Genomic DNA, 16,080 nt, shown 5'->3' with positions numbered 1-16,080 from the left:
ATTAGCACACCGTGTTTTACGTTAGATTATGCTTATGGTACAGTTACGAATGGTGTTCACTGGAATTGTAATGCCTGTTAATGTGTTTCAGTTCTCATAGTTAGGTCATACCCCTTTCCCATTTCCAGAGGTCTAAAAATAAATATTTAGTAACTTGGTCATACAATGTATCAGTTGTTCAAATTCAGCCATAACCCCATTTTATGTCAAACACCACACGAATGTCCAACAGTTTTAGTCCAAGTCATGTTAACTTTATTTTTAGAACAATGATCATTCAGCTTTTTTCGTTTTTTTACAACACCTTATTAAATTCTCAATGCAGATAATTTCTGCATTTGACAAGATAGAAAAAGTACAAAAGTGAAAGTAAGCAATTAATACCACATCTTGTGATAACCAAGAGCAAATAGTTCTGTCCATATAAACACTGATCCACTCCTACACAGTCAGAAAAGAGAAAATTATGTACACATCCAGAAAGCTCTGGAAACTCTTTGGACCAATACGGCCGGCGCATAGTTTAGAACTGCTGAGCGATGAGCTTCTTCTTGGCGTCGTGAGAGAATTTGTTTGAGCGGAACAGATCACTGTCGTAAAAGGCGGACAGGTTGTGGATGTTGATCTGTCTTGCCTGCGAAGAATTTGAGAAAACACCTCAAATTAACACAAGTCATCACTGCAAGTCAATTCAAACCTTAACAAAAGTGAATCTCCTCTTAAGTTTTGGAATTGGAATCTACTGGAATTTCATCCAAAGCTGAGAGTTAACTTCTCCCTCAACAAAACATTCATAACTTCCATCCTAGAGAAGAAGTGAATCCAGTGTTACTGGGTAGCCCTGAACAGGACTTGGGCCTGGGTTTGTGTCAGTGGTTTACCTTGTCTGCGAGATCTTTCTCAGCTATCTCAATGGTGTCCTGCTGGGCTCCGTATCTGTTGCGCTGATATGCTACCTGCTCTGCCACCAGCTGTTTCAGGATGAAAAGTAATAGCTCATTGTTGTCTCGTCTGAAGGCCAGGTACCTCGCGAATGTCTGTGGAGGGGAAACAAATCAGACATAAGTTTAACCACGGCTTTGACAATTCAGGACAGAGATCAAATTTGAAAACAGGAAAGCAGAGTGCATTTGATTTCAACAACACATCCAGTTTCTGATCTGTCATGTCCTGTTATCCAACATTCACTTATCCCTTCAACTCAAATGACACATGACCTAGTATTGATACTATGGCTTATTCAGGTATATTCTTGGAAGGGGAAAACCGCCTCTTGTGTAATCCTCTGCACTAAAAATGTCACACAGCATATACAGAAAAGGTTAAGCAAATGTTATCTGCATTAAGTGCATCTAACCCATTTCTTTCTGTTAAGATACAGCAGTCTTGTGACAGTCCTGTGACAAGACATCTTCCAGGCATGACTTACCATATTAATCGAGAAGCTGGTATCTCACTCCTGCATTGTGCATGCATTATGTAACCATACTTCTCTTAATGTGACCAAAGATGGATTTCACTCTTTGAAAACACTGCAATCAGATATGAGTTCTTGTCTCTGGCAGATGGAGACTAACCTTCCTCATGCTCCTCATCACGCTGAACTTCTGTGTGTCGATAAAGCTCTCCAACATGACACGAATGGCCATGTTAACATCGTCCTCCAAGACGTAGTCTCGCAGGTGCATGCGCGCGTGGGCCTCGGCCATCCGGATCATGGACTCTATGTGACGCACCGTGATGGGGATACTGCCTGTAGCCTGGGAGAACACAGATATGAGCATATGAACATTAACCGCTCAGATCAGACACACTGCTGCTGTGTTTCAGCTCCTATGGATCCTTACTTTACCCTGACGACCTTTTCTTTTGCAAAACGGAGGATAAAACGAGATTAATTTAGACAAAACCAACCCCTCTCAAGAGGTCAAATCAACAGCAGGATTTTGTTCCGGTCCCAAACTGACTAAAAACGGGTTCGTTTCTTTGAAATCCCTGATCTCTGAGGAACATTAGAGCACAGCTGGTTGCTTTCAGGTTGCAACATACTCCTGTAGATGGGCGGGAAACGTAACCAACCCAATATGATAAATATAGGACAGTCTTTTCAAATTAGCTCTCTTCCCTCTCTGCTATAACACATCTGATTCAACTCATTAGCTGAGATAGGTATTTAAAGCACCAAGAGTCTTAAAACGTGCAGCGCTGTAGGCTTCCAGAAGCAGGATTACAAAACTCTGTGGAGTAATCTCACGTCGCTTATCAACTTATCCAGCACACGCCACTCCGGTGTCATCTCTCACCATGGATTCTTTACGCAGGTCACTGTAAATGCGGGCCACCTTGTCCTGGTCCATCTGGTTGAGTTTGGGATGCACGCGCTCCTTGGCATAGATGATGTACTTCCTGAGCAGCTCCTGAGGGATGGGCGGCACGTCAGACGAGTTGGGCAGCACCACTTCCTCTAGCCCAGCCACGCCCGCTTCTCTGTTACTAGGGTGATGTTTGATATGGCTGCCCACCACAAAACGAGCCAGCATTTCATCCTACAGAGGAAAAGGAGGAAAGCAAACAGGCCATAAGACCAATATGCAGTGATGAGTAAGACGAGAACAAAGTGCTTTCTCCTAACAGATGAGTTGTGTCAGGTGTCTCACCTGTACAGGGTCCACTGTGTCTCTCACAACACACAGGACGTCAAAACGAGACACGATGGGCTCGGTCAGATCCACGTTCTCAGAAAACGTCAGAGACGGGTCATATCGCCCACCTTGAGTAAAAAAAACAAACAAACAAAAAAACCCAACAAAAACAGTCAATTAAAAAATCCCAAAACCGCTGCCTCAGAGTCATAACTGAACGCTAGATGTGAGGAATCGAGGGCGCACCGATGGGATTGGCGGCAGCGATAACAGTGCAGCGTGCCTGGAGCGATGTGACGATGCCGGCTTTAGAGATGGAGATGCTCTGTTGTTCCATAGCCTCATGGATACTGGTCCTGTCCTGATCATTCATCTAAACAAACAGATCAGCAATGAATGACACATTCACCACATCACATAACGCCACCTGTGATATACACAAGTCACTGCAACTGATAGCTTTGAACAGGAGAATCTGCAGGGTTCAGTGAGATCATGGTGAGATAGAGACAGCTTTTATCGGTATATTTTTGGATGGGTTGTCGTGACAAACCTTGTCAAACTCATCGATGAGGCAGACACCTCTGTCGGCCAAAACCAGGGCTCCAGCCTCCAGTGTCCACTCCCGACTAACAGGGTGGCGCTGGACGTAGGCTGTCAGACCCACAGCTGAAGCACCCTGACCCGTGGTAAACACCGCTCGACTTGCCACCTTCTCCACATACTTCAGGAATTGGGATTTGGCCGTCCCTGGGTCTCCGCACAGCAACACGTTAATGTCGCCACGAACCTTGTGCTTCCCACCTACGGACAAGAGGACCAGTGAACACACTGCGTCTCAAACACCACTGCTAATGGCAAGATAAAGTTTATCAAGTCCCGGTTTTGCTTATTAACCCAGTTCTCTCATAACACGTCTGACTAACTGTGTGTGTGTGTGTGTGAGAGAGTGTGTGAGTAAGCTAAGCGCTGGCTTCAGATGCACAGGAGGAGCTGAGCTGCTTTATAATCCACCCACCTGGATTCTTTGGCTCTCCACCAAAGAGAGCCAGCGCTAAAGCTCTCTTAATATCCTCATGCCCATAGATGGATGGACCAATACTAGCAAAAATCTGGAGAGAAGGGGGGGGGGACACATCCATATTAGCATTTCTGTAGCATGATATAAATCAATATAAACTCATAACCACAGACAGCCAGATGAAAGCCATTAACATGAAGGCTGAAGGAGATGAGAGGAGACCAAGATGAAAAAAAGATGAAATAGTCATATTGATCAGTTACTCAATTTGTATTCAGATACTGGGTACAGATTATAACAAAGGGCAGTAATGTGCGGGGACAGTGACAGCTCTGGAAAGCCTCACCCGCTCCCCGATACGCTCGTCCTTGGACAGAGCCACAATAGCCTTCACATCTTCATCAGTCAGCTCTGCCACAGCCACACGCTCATCCTTTCGTGCGATGTGATTGGCCATGATCACAGTGGCGAACACTGGGAAGCCGTTGGCCATGTTTAAGGATCCGTCGTAATTATTGTGGTAGATGCCTGTCAACTCCTGCGTGAAAAGACAAAGAATGTAACTGAATTCAAACAGTCTCTTGCCAGAGATCGTGATGCCTGTGATTACAGTTCTTTTATCAGCCGTGACAGTTTGATTCTTCCCATCTCTCGTGATGAGACAAATGTTAATTATTAAAGCAAGTATTTTTTTTTTTTGAAGAATATCTAAGTGCAAAGCAACAAAACACAAGTGACAGATCTGAAATTTTCCATCTTGCAATTAATTTTCTCAGCTTGTCTGAATGTTAAACTCAAGCTGTCAGTCACACACAGACAACCACAAATTAACTCACTATTTCATCTCCAGGTTTGCAACTGTCCACCAGGTCGGCCAGTAGGATGGCGTCTTTGGAGCGAGGCAGTCGGCCAGCGGCCACTTTACCGGGGCTCTCCTGGATGGTGATTCGCTGGTAGTTTTGATACACAGTCTGTGGGAGGGGGAGAGCGAGCCCAATTAAAAATCGTTAAAAGCCCTTAGCTGCCAGACATCACATTCTTACTGCTACCATGGCAACAGCACTGGCCAACATCTATTACAGCTAAACCCATTTTGTCATTTTTACCTTTTTATGATGGTAAGTGTATGAGGACAGTTCTACAGAAAGATATGTCTGCCTTCACATGACATTGGACCGCTTAATGGAGCTCCACACATACCTGCTCCATGTTGATCTCAAAGGGACCGAGGGACTGACACTCGGGGCAGGATCCAGGCTTCACCTCCTGGTTCTGAGACTGGAAGAATGGGCCCAGGACAAAGTTACATTTGTTGCAGTTGTACTTGACCATGCCCAGCTGGGGCAGCACTCCAGTACAGCTGGTCACCACTCCACTGGTACGGATCAGCTGGTTCAGATGCAGTTGCCTGAAGAGAAGAGGATGAGAGAGAGAAAGAAAAGAAGTTAATTTGCAAAAGGTAAATAAAGTTCCCGAAAAAAAATCTAGGTTTAATACGCATGACATACAGGTAACATTACAGTGAGATGCAAGGACTGCAGAATACTGTAGTTTGTTATGGCAAAACCAGAATACTCTTACAACACATCTGACGTTTACTATCAGCATAAATGCTAGTTTAACAAGCTCAAACTCATCACCATATCTGAAAACAAGCACAGTAATTTTCTGTTCAACACTGTACCTGAGGGATCTCAGTTCTTCTACCAGTGGCAGATTGCCAATACGAACGTGGATTTCATGGGCTATGCGGTCATATTTGGGGTACATGGCCAACACCACTTCCTTAGCAGCCTCGTCAAAGATCTTCAGCATCTCTGCAGGAGCTTCAGGGAGGAAGTAGGCCAGGACGTGCTCTCGAGACGCCAGCTCCTCATAATTAACCAGCAAACTTTCCTTGTTCTCTGCACAATTTGAGAAAAAAAAAAATTAAGACATTACAAAAAGACAGTCAAAACGCTAGGCTTACTGTTATGAATTAACTAATTCTCTTAAGTGAGGCTTTAAAATATGAAACCTGACAACTCTCATTTTTAACACAGGAATTCTCATCTCTGGCATAAGCTTGTGGGCTTTACCAAAACAGTAAGGTACAGCACACTAATTGCTGATTAGAGATCTCATCAGAGGGTATTCAAAATGCATCCTGCCTGTCTGAGCGTTCACCTTTACACATGTCGCTGATCCTCTCCTTGAAGACGTTGTGTCCGTGCTCATCCACGTGAGTGCGCAGAAAGTTCTTGAAGCGATGGTAAATTTCCAAACGGGGGGCGGCCATAGAAACCCATTCTCTGACTGAATGCCCCTTCATGTCCTCCAGGTTCTCAATGCTCTCAATCATCTCCTCATCCTCTCCCTCTCCCGCACCTTCCGCTGCCCGCTCCGCCAGACGCCGCCTCCTCTTTGAAGGTCGCTCCTCATCCTCATCTTCACTGTCTGTCAATAACACACACAAGAGACGCTGGGGATTACTACTGACATCAGTCATGTAATAGTCATTTACCTGAAATGCAATCAAAACAACTTCTACGAAGACTGAACATAAGAATATGCCAATCTTTACATACATTCGTTACACTCAGTAACGTACAATTTTATCTAAAGATATAACGCTGCTCATTCAGAGGTTTACCATTGACAAGGAAAGGTTAAACACAAACAGCACCGAATCCACACAAACTGTAGAAAAGCTCTCTTAAAGTTCATTTGTTGGAAGATGTTTCCCAGTATTACTCACCATAGAGCAGACCTCTCCCTATGCGACCCCTGACACCCTGATCTCTGTCCCTGCGTCTCATGGCCTCCTCTGCAGCAGCACGGGCACCGGGGGACATCTCTGAAAGGTCATCATCATCATCCAAGCCCTCCTCTTCATAACGGTCCAACTCTGGGATGGCCCGATAGTCCCTGAGAAGCCAAAGACATTAGTGTAGCTACTGGTTTCACAAAGTACTGTTAATATGGTCATACTGACATTTCTTTCTCCCATTTTCCAAGACTTTCTCCTCTGAATGCTTTACGGTTTGGTTTTGTTTTTTTAGTATTTCAAATATGTTTGCACAAAGAGAGCGTGATGTTTTGTTTTAGAAGTGCTGCCTTCAGGCCCTAGTCATACAGTTAGGACACTCCCACATCATTTTCATACAAATCGTTGTTTTTTTTTTTCAGTGCCAGAACCACCTACAAAAACATACAGCATTCTTACCTCTCCATTCCATCCCCAATCAGCTCCTCTCCATCTCCGTCCTCTTCGTCAGGAATATTGTCCCCCAGCAGTCCCTCAGACTCATCCTCAAATGGAGGTAGGTCTCTGCCCGGACTCGACGTCAGGTCGCCACGCCGGGAGCCACGACTGGGGCTGGTGGCCATGTGGAATGACTCGGATGAATCCTGTCAACGCAAAATGTATAAGTTTAGAAAATGCACGGCAACTCAACACAAAATTAGCCTGTCGGTCAATCAGCTCAACAATCTCGACCGCTTTTTGTGTCTAAAACAGTTTCGGTTCGGAACGAAGCGACACGTCAAATGCATCGAGACAGATTTTCAATAAAATATGATCAAATACCATGATGTTTTGGTGCACACTACAACTCGATTTCACGTTGTGTTTTCCGTTGAGCTTGCGTACATGGCTAATTCTATGTTAGAGCGCTAACCAGGTGCTGACGGAAACAAAGAAGCCTTTCGTCCAACATTATCATTAAATATAAATATATCATAACATTCGGAAGATTAGTAGACCTTGTCGGGAAAACATTACTGCATCAATATTAGTTCGTCAAACGGAACCTGTTCTTTTTTATCTTAGTTAAGTTTGTGAAATATTGCACTTTTCCATGCACATTTACCGATGTTGACTAGCTTGTGAGACATTTCTCTCTGGTTGCCGAACAACTCATTGCAATACAAATTAGATGTAGATAGTGTTCTATCTGAATATATAACTCAGACAGCATAATTATTTCTTTATAGCTTATTAAATAATGAAAATAACTCACCGCCATCTTCCTGTACTTGCTATACTCAAGTCAGCCGAACAGTGAGTTTTTTCCTGACAGGACCAACTTTTCGCGCGAAATGTTCACGTGATGACAAAGCGCGCGAAAAGTCATGAATATGTAATATAAAATGGTTTCTTCGCATTGTGATTGGCGTTTTGTCTCCTACGTCACATCCAATCACGAAGCATCACGCTTGCGCAGACAGAGGGGAACTTCACTTCATACTATTATTTATTGCGCCTTATTTATAGTTTATTTACTTTAAAACGTTACGCCAAACAATACTATTACGAAAATTATTTAATTATTCCGATATGGTAGTCACCAGTTGCTCAATTTACCTTCACTTTGTCTCTTTATCTGTCGTGTTTTTAAAACTTAGCTAGAATTTTACTTAGATCTTTATGAGGAGTGTTATGAATCAAATAATAAAAATAAAAAGACGGTAGATGCGTTTACTGAGTTCATTCACATATTAATGATGCACTGTGTTATTCTAAATTTTCAATAAAACTATTAATCAATGAAAAAGAAAAGAGTGTGTTTCAATATAAATTGGGAAAAATGTAGATTTATATATCCTCTGTCTGCTATGTCACCCATTCAAAGTAAAACGAGGAATTGATTTTCTCTCTTGTTGAATCCCAAGATAAATGATTAATAACCAGTTAATCAAAAATATCCTGAATATTTAATTGAACATTGAAAGTAAACAATGGTATTTACTAAAACACGATAAAGTTCTTTCAAGTTAGAGGTTGACATTGATTATTTTAATCTTAAAACATTTACATATCAGTGCATGATACCATTTTGTAAATAAAATGTACACAGTGTACTCTACAATGACTACAGAAGTCAGTAAATGTCCAATGTCTCTCTAATGCTCTGAGAGTTGGCCCCTTATGAGTCTATTGTTGGTCCTAATGATCCTCATCAAGTACCTCTAAAGACAATGTACAGTACAGGAAGAGTTAAAGCAAACGCTGTATAAGTCAAAATAGTGTTGTAAAGAGTGGTCTTGTTGATCTGGGCCTCCAGTCTTTTCTCTGTCTGGTCAAGGCCACTTATGACACTTTCTGTGTCACAAACAAAGAGCTGCGTATCTTGGGTTTGTATGATTGGCTTCTCCACAGGACGGGTCTCAACAGACTGTTTCACTGTCTGAAGCTCTGTCTCCATATTGTCTACGCTCTGTTCCAGTTGCTCCAGCTGTAGTTTCAGGCTTTCGATGAGAGGCTGTGCTTTCTGGCTGTAGAGCAGGATCTCTTTAATTGCTAAATCAGAGGCACTAGTCTCAGGAAGAGGCACCACAGCAGGTGCCGGGACTGGGACCGGGGCAGGAGCAGGCACTGGCTTTACTTTACTAGCTTCATCTACCTTATCTTTAACAGTGCTCCTCAGGGCATCAATGAGGCCTCTGAGTTCATCCTGCTGTGACTTGTGCAGACTGGCCTGGACTTTTATGGCTTCCTGCAGACTCACCGGTCCCTTCTGTGCCTCTAGCAGCAGATTCTTGAGTTCTTGAAGCCGAACGCGGTTGACATAAGTGGAGCCCATCACCCCTATCACAGCTCCCAACACTGAGCCAATGATAGACCAGTTCTTAGTGCGCTCTGCCCGAGTGCGTTCTTTCTCGTGGCTCCCACGCACTGCAGCAGAGAACAATGCAAACTTTTCTCGCTCTCCCTCCTCAGCGTTTTCATAGGCAGTTCTCAAACGACGCTCCTCCTTCAATCAAATACATGACAGCAGTTATAAAAGGTCAACTAAAGTGCTCGCATCTTCATAAGCAAAACTATTAGTTCTTGTGAATTCACAAACCCAATTTAGATCACCCCCTCCCCTCCCCTCCCCATCTCATCACCTGCAGTAACTTGTGCTCCAGAGTTGCCAGCTCCAGATAATGTGCCTCCTCCCTTGACACCCGGTCCAAACGGTCTCGAACCTCCTTGAGTCGGGCCTGAAGGGCCTCCAAACTGGTATGAGCCTCACGAACCATACCTCTGGCCACCATGAACGCCTTTTCGCCCTAACAATGAAATATAACGTCATACAATGTGAAGTCAGCATCATAACAAGATGAAAATAACAAGGAGATTGCAATGGTATATTTAGGGTACCCTACCTATAGCATGTACTTACTTCTGTGACTTTGGACTGTGCTTCTCTGACTTCATTAAGACCTACAAATTCCTCATACTTTTCCCACCAATAATTCACAGTAGCTGAAGCAGTCCTCATTGTGTTCTGGCCCCAGTGTCTTCCAAGATCTGCCAGGTTCTTTAAGATGGCCAGTGTGCGATCTTGAGTCTTGACAAGCTTGCTTGGCTCATCTTTTGGATTCTGTTGCTGTGAACAGTATGCTCTGTGGATTGAGACATCCCATCGAACCCGGCCTGGGAGCTGGAGTAGATAGAAGCAGGTACCATAGCTCCTTGGTAGTACGCAATTCCCTCTGTACCTCATTGAACACAATGCTTTCACCCGTTGAACGACCGCACATCAGAGCCGCAACCTGTGTAACTGCAATAAATTTCATTGGACATTTTAAGGAAAAGCACACGTCTAAGAATCTCGTCCATCGATTACTTACTGGAAAACAATTTTTTTCAGAAAATAAAATAAAAGAAACTAGTTGAAATGAGGTAAACAATTCATCTATCAATCAACCAGACCTTGACAACATGAAACTGATGTTTCGCTGATTTGATTCTGTGACAGGGTACGGTATGTCAAAGACTGTCAGCTAGCCGGCAAGTGCTCTTTTAATTTTAATACATAAGAGGAAAACGAATGTGTTCTTATCTGTTATCTATTTAAGGACAGCATCTGTACAGTGACATACCCCTTAATGTGTCACTTGTGTTCACAAGTCAATAATCGTTCTTTCCACGGGCCAAAAAAGCCGTCATTAATAAAGTACCTCCTTAGCTCATGCTATGGAACATGGATGAATATAATTCCGGCACATGGTTTTTATACTACATCCGGTTCAAAGTTTCGGCAGGTCCTGATAGCGCGGAGACTCTGCTTATCTGCTAACTGCTAACCGTCAACATGTCAGGCAGAGAAGGTGAGAAATACGCTCATTTCTAATTTGCGGTTTGGTTTTGTAAACTTTGTCTTCGACCCACAACTCCTCACCTAATGAGCTATCTAGAATATAGCATACAGTTTTCTCCAAATAGTGCCTTATTCCGTTAGGCTGCCAGCTAGCGAGCAAGATGAACGTCTGTAACAGATAGGTGCAGTCGAATGTACATTGTCCATATTTAATCGCAGTCTTGTGTACCAATTGTCTGTTCTATGACTCGTTTACAGTAAAGATTTTTCTGAATGTTTTCTACGCATGATTTGTAGACTGTTTTTGTTCGTGCTAGTGCCGCTAATTATCCTAATTCTAATTCTAATTACTTTAGCTTGCGTAACTATGTGTAGCCAGTTGCTTTAGTATTACACGTTTTGCGCATCTTGCGAACAGATTATGATCATCGCCCATCCAATAATGTAGAACAGACGCAGTGTATTTTGTTATGGTTTAATATACCACTGTGTAAGATATTACAGTGACGGTGGTTTTCAAGATTTGTTGTGTCTGGCAAAGTAAGTTAAAACCAGTGGGAACGAAATCGATTCTTAACTGAATTTCCATGGTTCGAATCGTATGAAGACGGCTCCTGAGATTTAGCGACAATTTTGGCGATGTTTATATGGATGAATTACGTTAACTGATGTGGAACAGAGAATTATACATATATGTCGAGATACTTAGTGACCAGTCACATGGAACTAAATTGTCATGTTTATTGAAAAAGAGGATCTTTTACTGGAGGTATTTACATGCTTTATATTTTCATGACGCAGGAGGAAAGAAGAAACCTCTTAAACAACCCAAGAAGCAGTCAAAGGAAATGGATGACGTGAGTATGCCTTGCCAGCATTTCTAAGATACGTTTTAAGTCATAAAGATCAACGAAAGCAACGAATTTACCCTGATCCAAAGGAGGGGAGAGCGGTAGGAAAAGGCTCAGTTGCCGGCAGGACTTCTTTTTAACTCTTGGAACGACTAATAGTCCAGAATCTGGTACTAGAGGCAGGCAGGCCAGAGTACAGAACATTGCAGGAATCAAGGCGAGATGTGACAAATGCGTGAACAATGATTTCTGCATCAGCCATACTTAGGAGGGGCCTAATTTTAGCGATATTACAGAGGTGATAAAAGGTAATGTATGTATATGTTGTAGACTGTGTCAAAGCCTATCCTTTAGGACCTTTAATATCATTATCATCAGCTGTCCAGTTGAATCCGGTGTGCTTGTGCTGTAATTGAACTACATGGCGAAGGCCTGCTGATAACTAGCACTGGAACTGAAAAACAGTGCTATAGGCAGTGATCCACATTACCTTAAAGATTTTATAAGATATTAAAAGGGATCTTTTTTTGTCAAGGTTGGTTCTGATTTTCTTCTTGCATATTTTTCTCTTATTCACAGGACGATGTTGCCTTCAAACAGAAACAGAAAGAGGAGCAGAAAGCTATGGAGGCATTGAAAGCCAAAGCCTCAGGCAAAGGGCCCTTAGGTAAAAGTGGGACACCTCTTTTGCCCTGGTGAACATGAACATAGCAATGGCACATTCAACTCTCATACAAAACAGGATACTGATCACACTAGGTGGCAGTATTTCCTTTTGCATGTGGCAAACCAGGAGGATTAAACCACTGTATATCGTGTTTAATTCAGTAACCATAAAGTTTTTCTTTATTTAACTTTACAGGTGGAGGTGGAATCAAGAAGTCTGGGAAGAAATGAATGCATTTAAGATATTATTTGCTTGCTGTGTTTGGGCACACCATCTTAAAAAAACATACCCATCTGTCATCATTTGGGTCCATAAAACCGAAAAAACTGTCCAAAATTAAATGAACATAACTGTTTGAGTCACTTTTTTTTTTTTTTTTTGCTGTAAAAGGAGATGTTCTGAAATAAAGTTTTGTAAGTATTTACATTTCCTGTGTAAAATGTCTTTGATCTTTAACACATGTATTAAGGTAGTTAAGGGCTAGGTGGCATGTGTATTCAGTTTCAGAGGTTGAGGGCTCCAGTTGTATCATTGTGTTCCAGTTTAGCCAATGTGAGCTTCAGCATCTTAATCTCTAAATTCAGCTTCTCACGCTCCAGAAGCAGATTTCCCTTTTTCAGATCGAGTAGTTCCGCAAATGTTTCCTCTTTTCCCAGTTGTTTATCCTCAGTTTTGGGACCCTGGTTACGTGAATCTGCAAATAAGCAAATTATTCAGTCCGTTTTGGTTTATGTTTAATTTGAAATATGTTCACTATTTGGTAGGATGTTTTAAGTTTTTTTTTTCTTTTTTTTTTTTTTAAATTGTGAAGATGTGTAATTTTTTTTTTTTTTTTTTTTTTTTTTTGCATTGTTAACTTGACGAATCAGGAAGAAGAATAAAATGGAAAAGTTATGCTGCTAACCTGGGTCAGAGGGTGTGCATCTTTTCAGTTCCACTTCAACTGGGTAGTGATCACTCACTTTGAGTGCCTTTATGAAAACAATGACAATTCAGGTTTGTCTGTATAATTTAACATGTGACTGAAGTCATAACACTAATTATACATAATAACAATTGCATGCAATGATGTTATGACGATAATAACAATGATTGTTCCGAAATAAATTCAATAGTTTTATTTTGAATTATATCATCTCAAAGATTTCAAACTGGCACATTTGTGAAAAGCATTTTTTACATGGTTTTATCATTTTTGAAAGTTTATTTTTTATCATTATTCTGTTGGTTCACAGGCAAAAATTCAAAGGTACTCACTTCTTCCTCTGTTAATCCAAATTCCTGTTGGAAGTTAAATGTTTTGGCAGAGTGCGGCACTATGGCGTTAAGCATATCATCTCCATATACCACAATCCTGCACAATACAATATGAACATCCTCATTTTCATTGTATAATCCCAGTTCTACCAAGGACTGCCTCTATCAGTGAAACATACACAACGTGCCTAATTTAGTCACCACACCTGTCATATGTGTTGTCATTGCCTATGCTGGTTGTGGTGTCCACATTGTCTCTGATGAGCCAGTGGAATTTCTTGTCGGTGCGGATCCGAATTTCCTTCATTTCCCTGTTCGACACGTAGCTCCCGTCAGCATTGAAGTCTCCCAGTATCATAACATTCTGAGTGTTGAGACAGGGAAAAGTGAGCGGTTTTTGAGACTGAAAAAAGCCCAGTGACAAAGAGTATGTTCATTTGTTTTACTCTGGTAATGGTCATCTTTAAAAAATAAACTTGCATGATAAAGGGTTCCAGTGCTGTATGTTGACTGAATACCAAATCTAGAATGTGTAACCATATTCTGCATAAACAGCACAACCGTAGGTCAAGAGTAGGTACATCAGACCTCTCACTACACACACTATGTGCTGACTTAAAAAGGCACCTTGTTGCATAATACTAACAGGGCACAATTTACAGTTCAAACTTCAGACATACTCACATCAGTGTTCCATTTCTTCTTCACCTCCAGGAACACATCGTAAAGCTCATCAAGTTCTTTTACTGAGGCATCAGGCTTTGTGTGTACAGGCATCAGTACCAAATCTTTCAACACTGCAAACACACATTCATATACCCACACTGATATATTGTAACACTGTATTAATCTAAAACACTTTCATTTAGTTCATTTTGAATCTTGATTAAAACATGGTGCTTAAAGCAGTGCACTCAACCCTCTATCATCTCCTACCAGTGGTGAGACATCTGAAGCGAAGGATGTATGGTTCTCTGGCAAAAACATCTTCCTCTCCCTCCTTATTATCCTCATATTGGTAAGAACCAATTAAGTCAACCAAGTCATCCCTTAAATTACAAACCACTCAGTTCAGTTTTGCACATCAGTGTGACGCATAGAGAATCACTGTTGTAATGACTAATAAAAAAGCCTGGTTGTGTGTCACTGTAATGATATATTATTATGCAGTAATAACACGATCTTTGTGTGAAGTCATGAGGGCTGAACCTGTAGAGAAACATAAATTGTTCCTTGTATCTCGTCCTTCCCAGGCGTGAACTGATTTGCAGTGTGTAATGATGTTTCTTGTTAAACCTGTCAAAGAGTGACGTATAAAAGTGCTTTATTGAGTTTTAAAATCCATGAAGAGTACTTCAAATCCATGGTATGCACACTCACTTGTTTAACTCTTCCAAAAGTGTGTCAACTGAGGTGCCACTAGCATCCACCACTTCCAGGATAACAGTGATGTCATAGCGTGATATTATCTAGGGAAAGGGAAGACATGGGACTAAGCATTTCTGGGGAATTTCTTTTGGAATAAATGGTGCTCTTTGAGGGTGCCTCTCATTTGAATGACTTCAAAAGGCATGGCCCACTTATTCAAATGACATGTTGAAATAGGGTAATGTGAGGATATGTACAGGCCGTCATGTAATACAGCATCTTACAAAGAAATATTTCATCCAGCTAATTTCCTCAAAGATAATGAACCTTGTTGAAGCTTGATGAGAGGGTATAAAGGTGGCTTTAGGTGCGAGTATGGCTTGGCACCATGGGTGTATGTGTGTTCTTACCTTTATAAGGGTGGAGAGTACAGCTGGGTCTGAAATTTTGGACCTTCCAAATTTCTGGATGTTGAAAGCTGCTATCTTCATGATACCTGAAGCAGAGTTTTTGTCTTTTTGAAATATTTTTTAAAACTCATTTAAATTGGCACAAACTCATTTTCTCCCCGCCATATGAAAATGCATGTATTCTAAAAGATGTTACTAGGTCATATGAAGGATTGTTAAGGATGTTCCCTTTGCTGTGTATTGTTTTAAACGTTCTTGTGGTCTGTATGCTCAGCAGTACATTCTCATTTACATTTACATTTGTTCATGTAGCAGACACTTTTATCCAAAGCTACTGCCAAGGCACACAGAATACAAACCAAGGATTACAACATAATGATTTGACAGACATACTATGAACAAAACATGTCTCAAGATACCAACCAAACTGTTGTCTGTTATTCATGATAATGGAAACCAGAAATGACTCGTAAAATACATAAAATCCCAGTGTTATGAAACAATTGCCTGTGAATACTATGTGGTTCATGAAACTATTCTTTTTAAAAACAAAACCTGTTAAAAAAAGAGGCATGTCTCTATGGTGTCTCATAAGGCTTTTATTTGATATCATAAAGTGCAATGGAAAACACTGAACTTCAGTGCTCTGCAATTCCTCTCCTCAACTCTTATCATCTTGTTACCTTTACAGACTACAGTGGAAGGACACACTTCAGCTCTTTCTGACTGTTTGGACTGCTTTAGGGCCAGTCAGGGCCTTGTGTAGAAAGAGAAGTGAAGCCAGGGATCTCTAT

The 16,080-nt window shown here is 41.5% G+C and overlaps 4 protein-coding genes across 4 annotated transcripts; 1 reads left to right on the top strand and 3 right to left on the bottom strand.

Annotated features, from left to right (window-relative positions):
- Positions 1 to 523: 523 nt before the first annotated feature.
- On the bottom strand, positions 524 to 7,670 carry mcm2 (minichromosome maintenance complex component 2). Its single transcript, XM_030778266.1, has 16 exons — positions 7,665 to 7,670; positions 6,869 to 7,053; positions 6,401 to 6,570; positions 5,830 to 6,099; positions 5,348 to 5,567; positions 4,864 to 5,071; positions 4,500 to 4,634; positions 4,010 to 4,201; positions 3,661 to 3,754; positions 3,196 to 3,446; positions 2,889 to 3,015; positions 2,658 to 2,770; positions 2,304 to 2,546; positions 1,578 to 1,760; positions 882 to 1,037; positions 524 to 634 (listed from the first exon to the last, which is right to left on the bottom strand). The coding sequence occupies exons 1-16, from the start codon at positions 7,668 to 7,670 to the stop codon at positions 524 to 526; spliced, it is 2,664 nt and encodes an 887-aa protein (XP_030634126.1).
- An 879-nt stretch (positions 7,671 to 8,549) lies between these two features.
- Positions 8,550 to 10,581, bottom strand: ccdc51 (coiled-coil domain containing 51). The gene is made up of 4 exons (XM_030777803.1): positions 10,516 to 10,581; positions 9,813 to 10,193; positions 9,535 to 9,699; positions 8,550 to 9,398 (listed from the first exon to the last, which is right to left on the bottom strand). Exons 2-4 carry the CDS (start codon positions 10,134 to 10,136, stop codon positions 8,604 to 8,606), a joined length of 1,284 nt encoding a protein of 427 aa, XP_030633663.1. The 5' UTR covers positions 10,137 to 10,193; positions 10,516 to 10,581; the 3' UTR covers positions 8,550 to 8,603.
- A 90-nt stretch (positions 10,582 to 10,671) lies between these two features.
- Positions 10,672 to 12,677, top strand: tma7 (translation machinery associated 7 homolog). Its single transcript, XM_030776648.1, has 4 exons — positions 10,672 to 10,743; positions 11,535 to 11,590; positions 12,164 to 12,251; positions 12,447 to 12,677. The coding sequence occupies exons 1-4, from the start codon at positions 10,728 to 10,730 to the stop codon at positions 12,479 to 12,481; spliced, it is 195 nt and encodes a 64-aa protein (XP_030632508.1). The 5' UTR covers positions 10,672 to 10,727; the 3' UTR covers positions 12,482 to 12,677.
- Positions 12,678 to 12,754: 77 nt separating this feature from the next.
- LOC115815307 (deoxyribonuclease-1-like 2) lies at positions 12,755 to 15,367 on the bottom strand. The gene is made up of 9 exons (XM_030778265.1): positions 15,287 to 15,367; positions 14,889 to 14,977; positions 14,718 to 14,804; positions 14,445 to 14,557; positions 14,193 to 14,305; positions 13,715 to 13,872; positions 13,509 to 13,605; positions 13,174 to 13,222; positions 12,755 to 12,945 (listed from the first exon to the last, which is right to left on the bottom strand). Exons 1-9 carry the CDS (start codon positions 15,365 to 15,367, stop codon positions 12,755 to 12,757), a joined length of 978 nt encoding a protein of 325 aa, XP_030634125.1.
- Positions 15,368 to 16,080: the final 713 nt, after the last annotated feature.

Source organism: Chanos chanos, chromosome 6 (assembly GCF_902362185.1).
Source record: "Chanos chanos chromosome 6, fChaCha1.1, whole genome shotgun sequence".
Lineage (NCBI taxonomy): Eukaryota > Metazoa > Chordata > Actinopteri > Gonorynchiformes > Chanidae > Chanos > Chanos chanos.
Note: the sequence above shows the minus strand (reverse complement) of the source record. Positions and strands in the feature narration are given on the sequence as shown.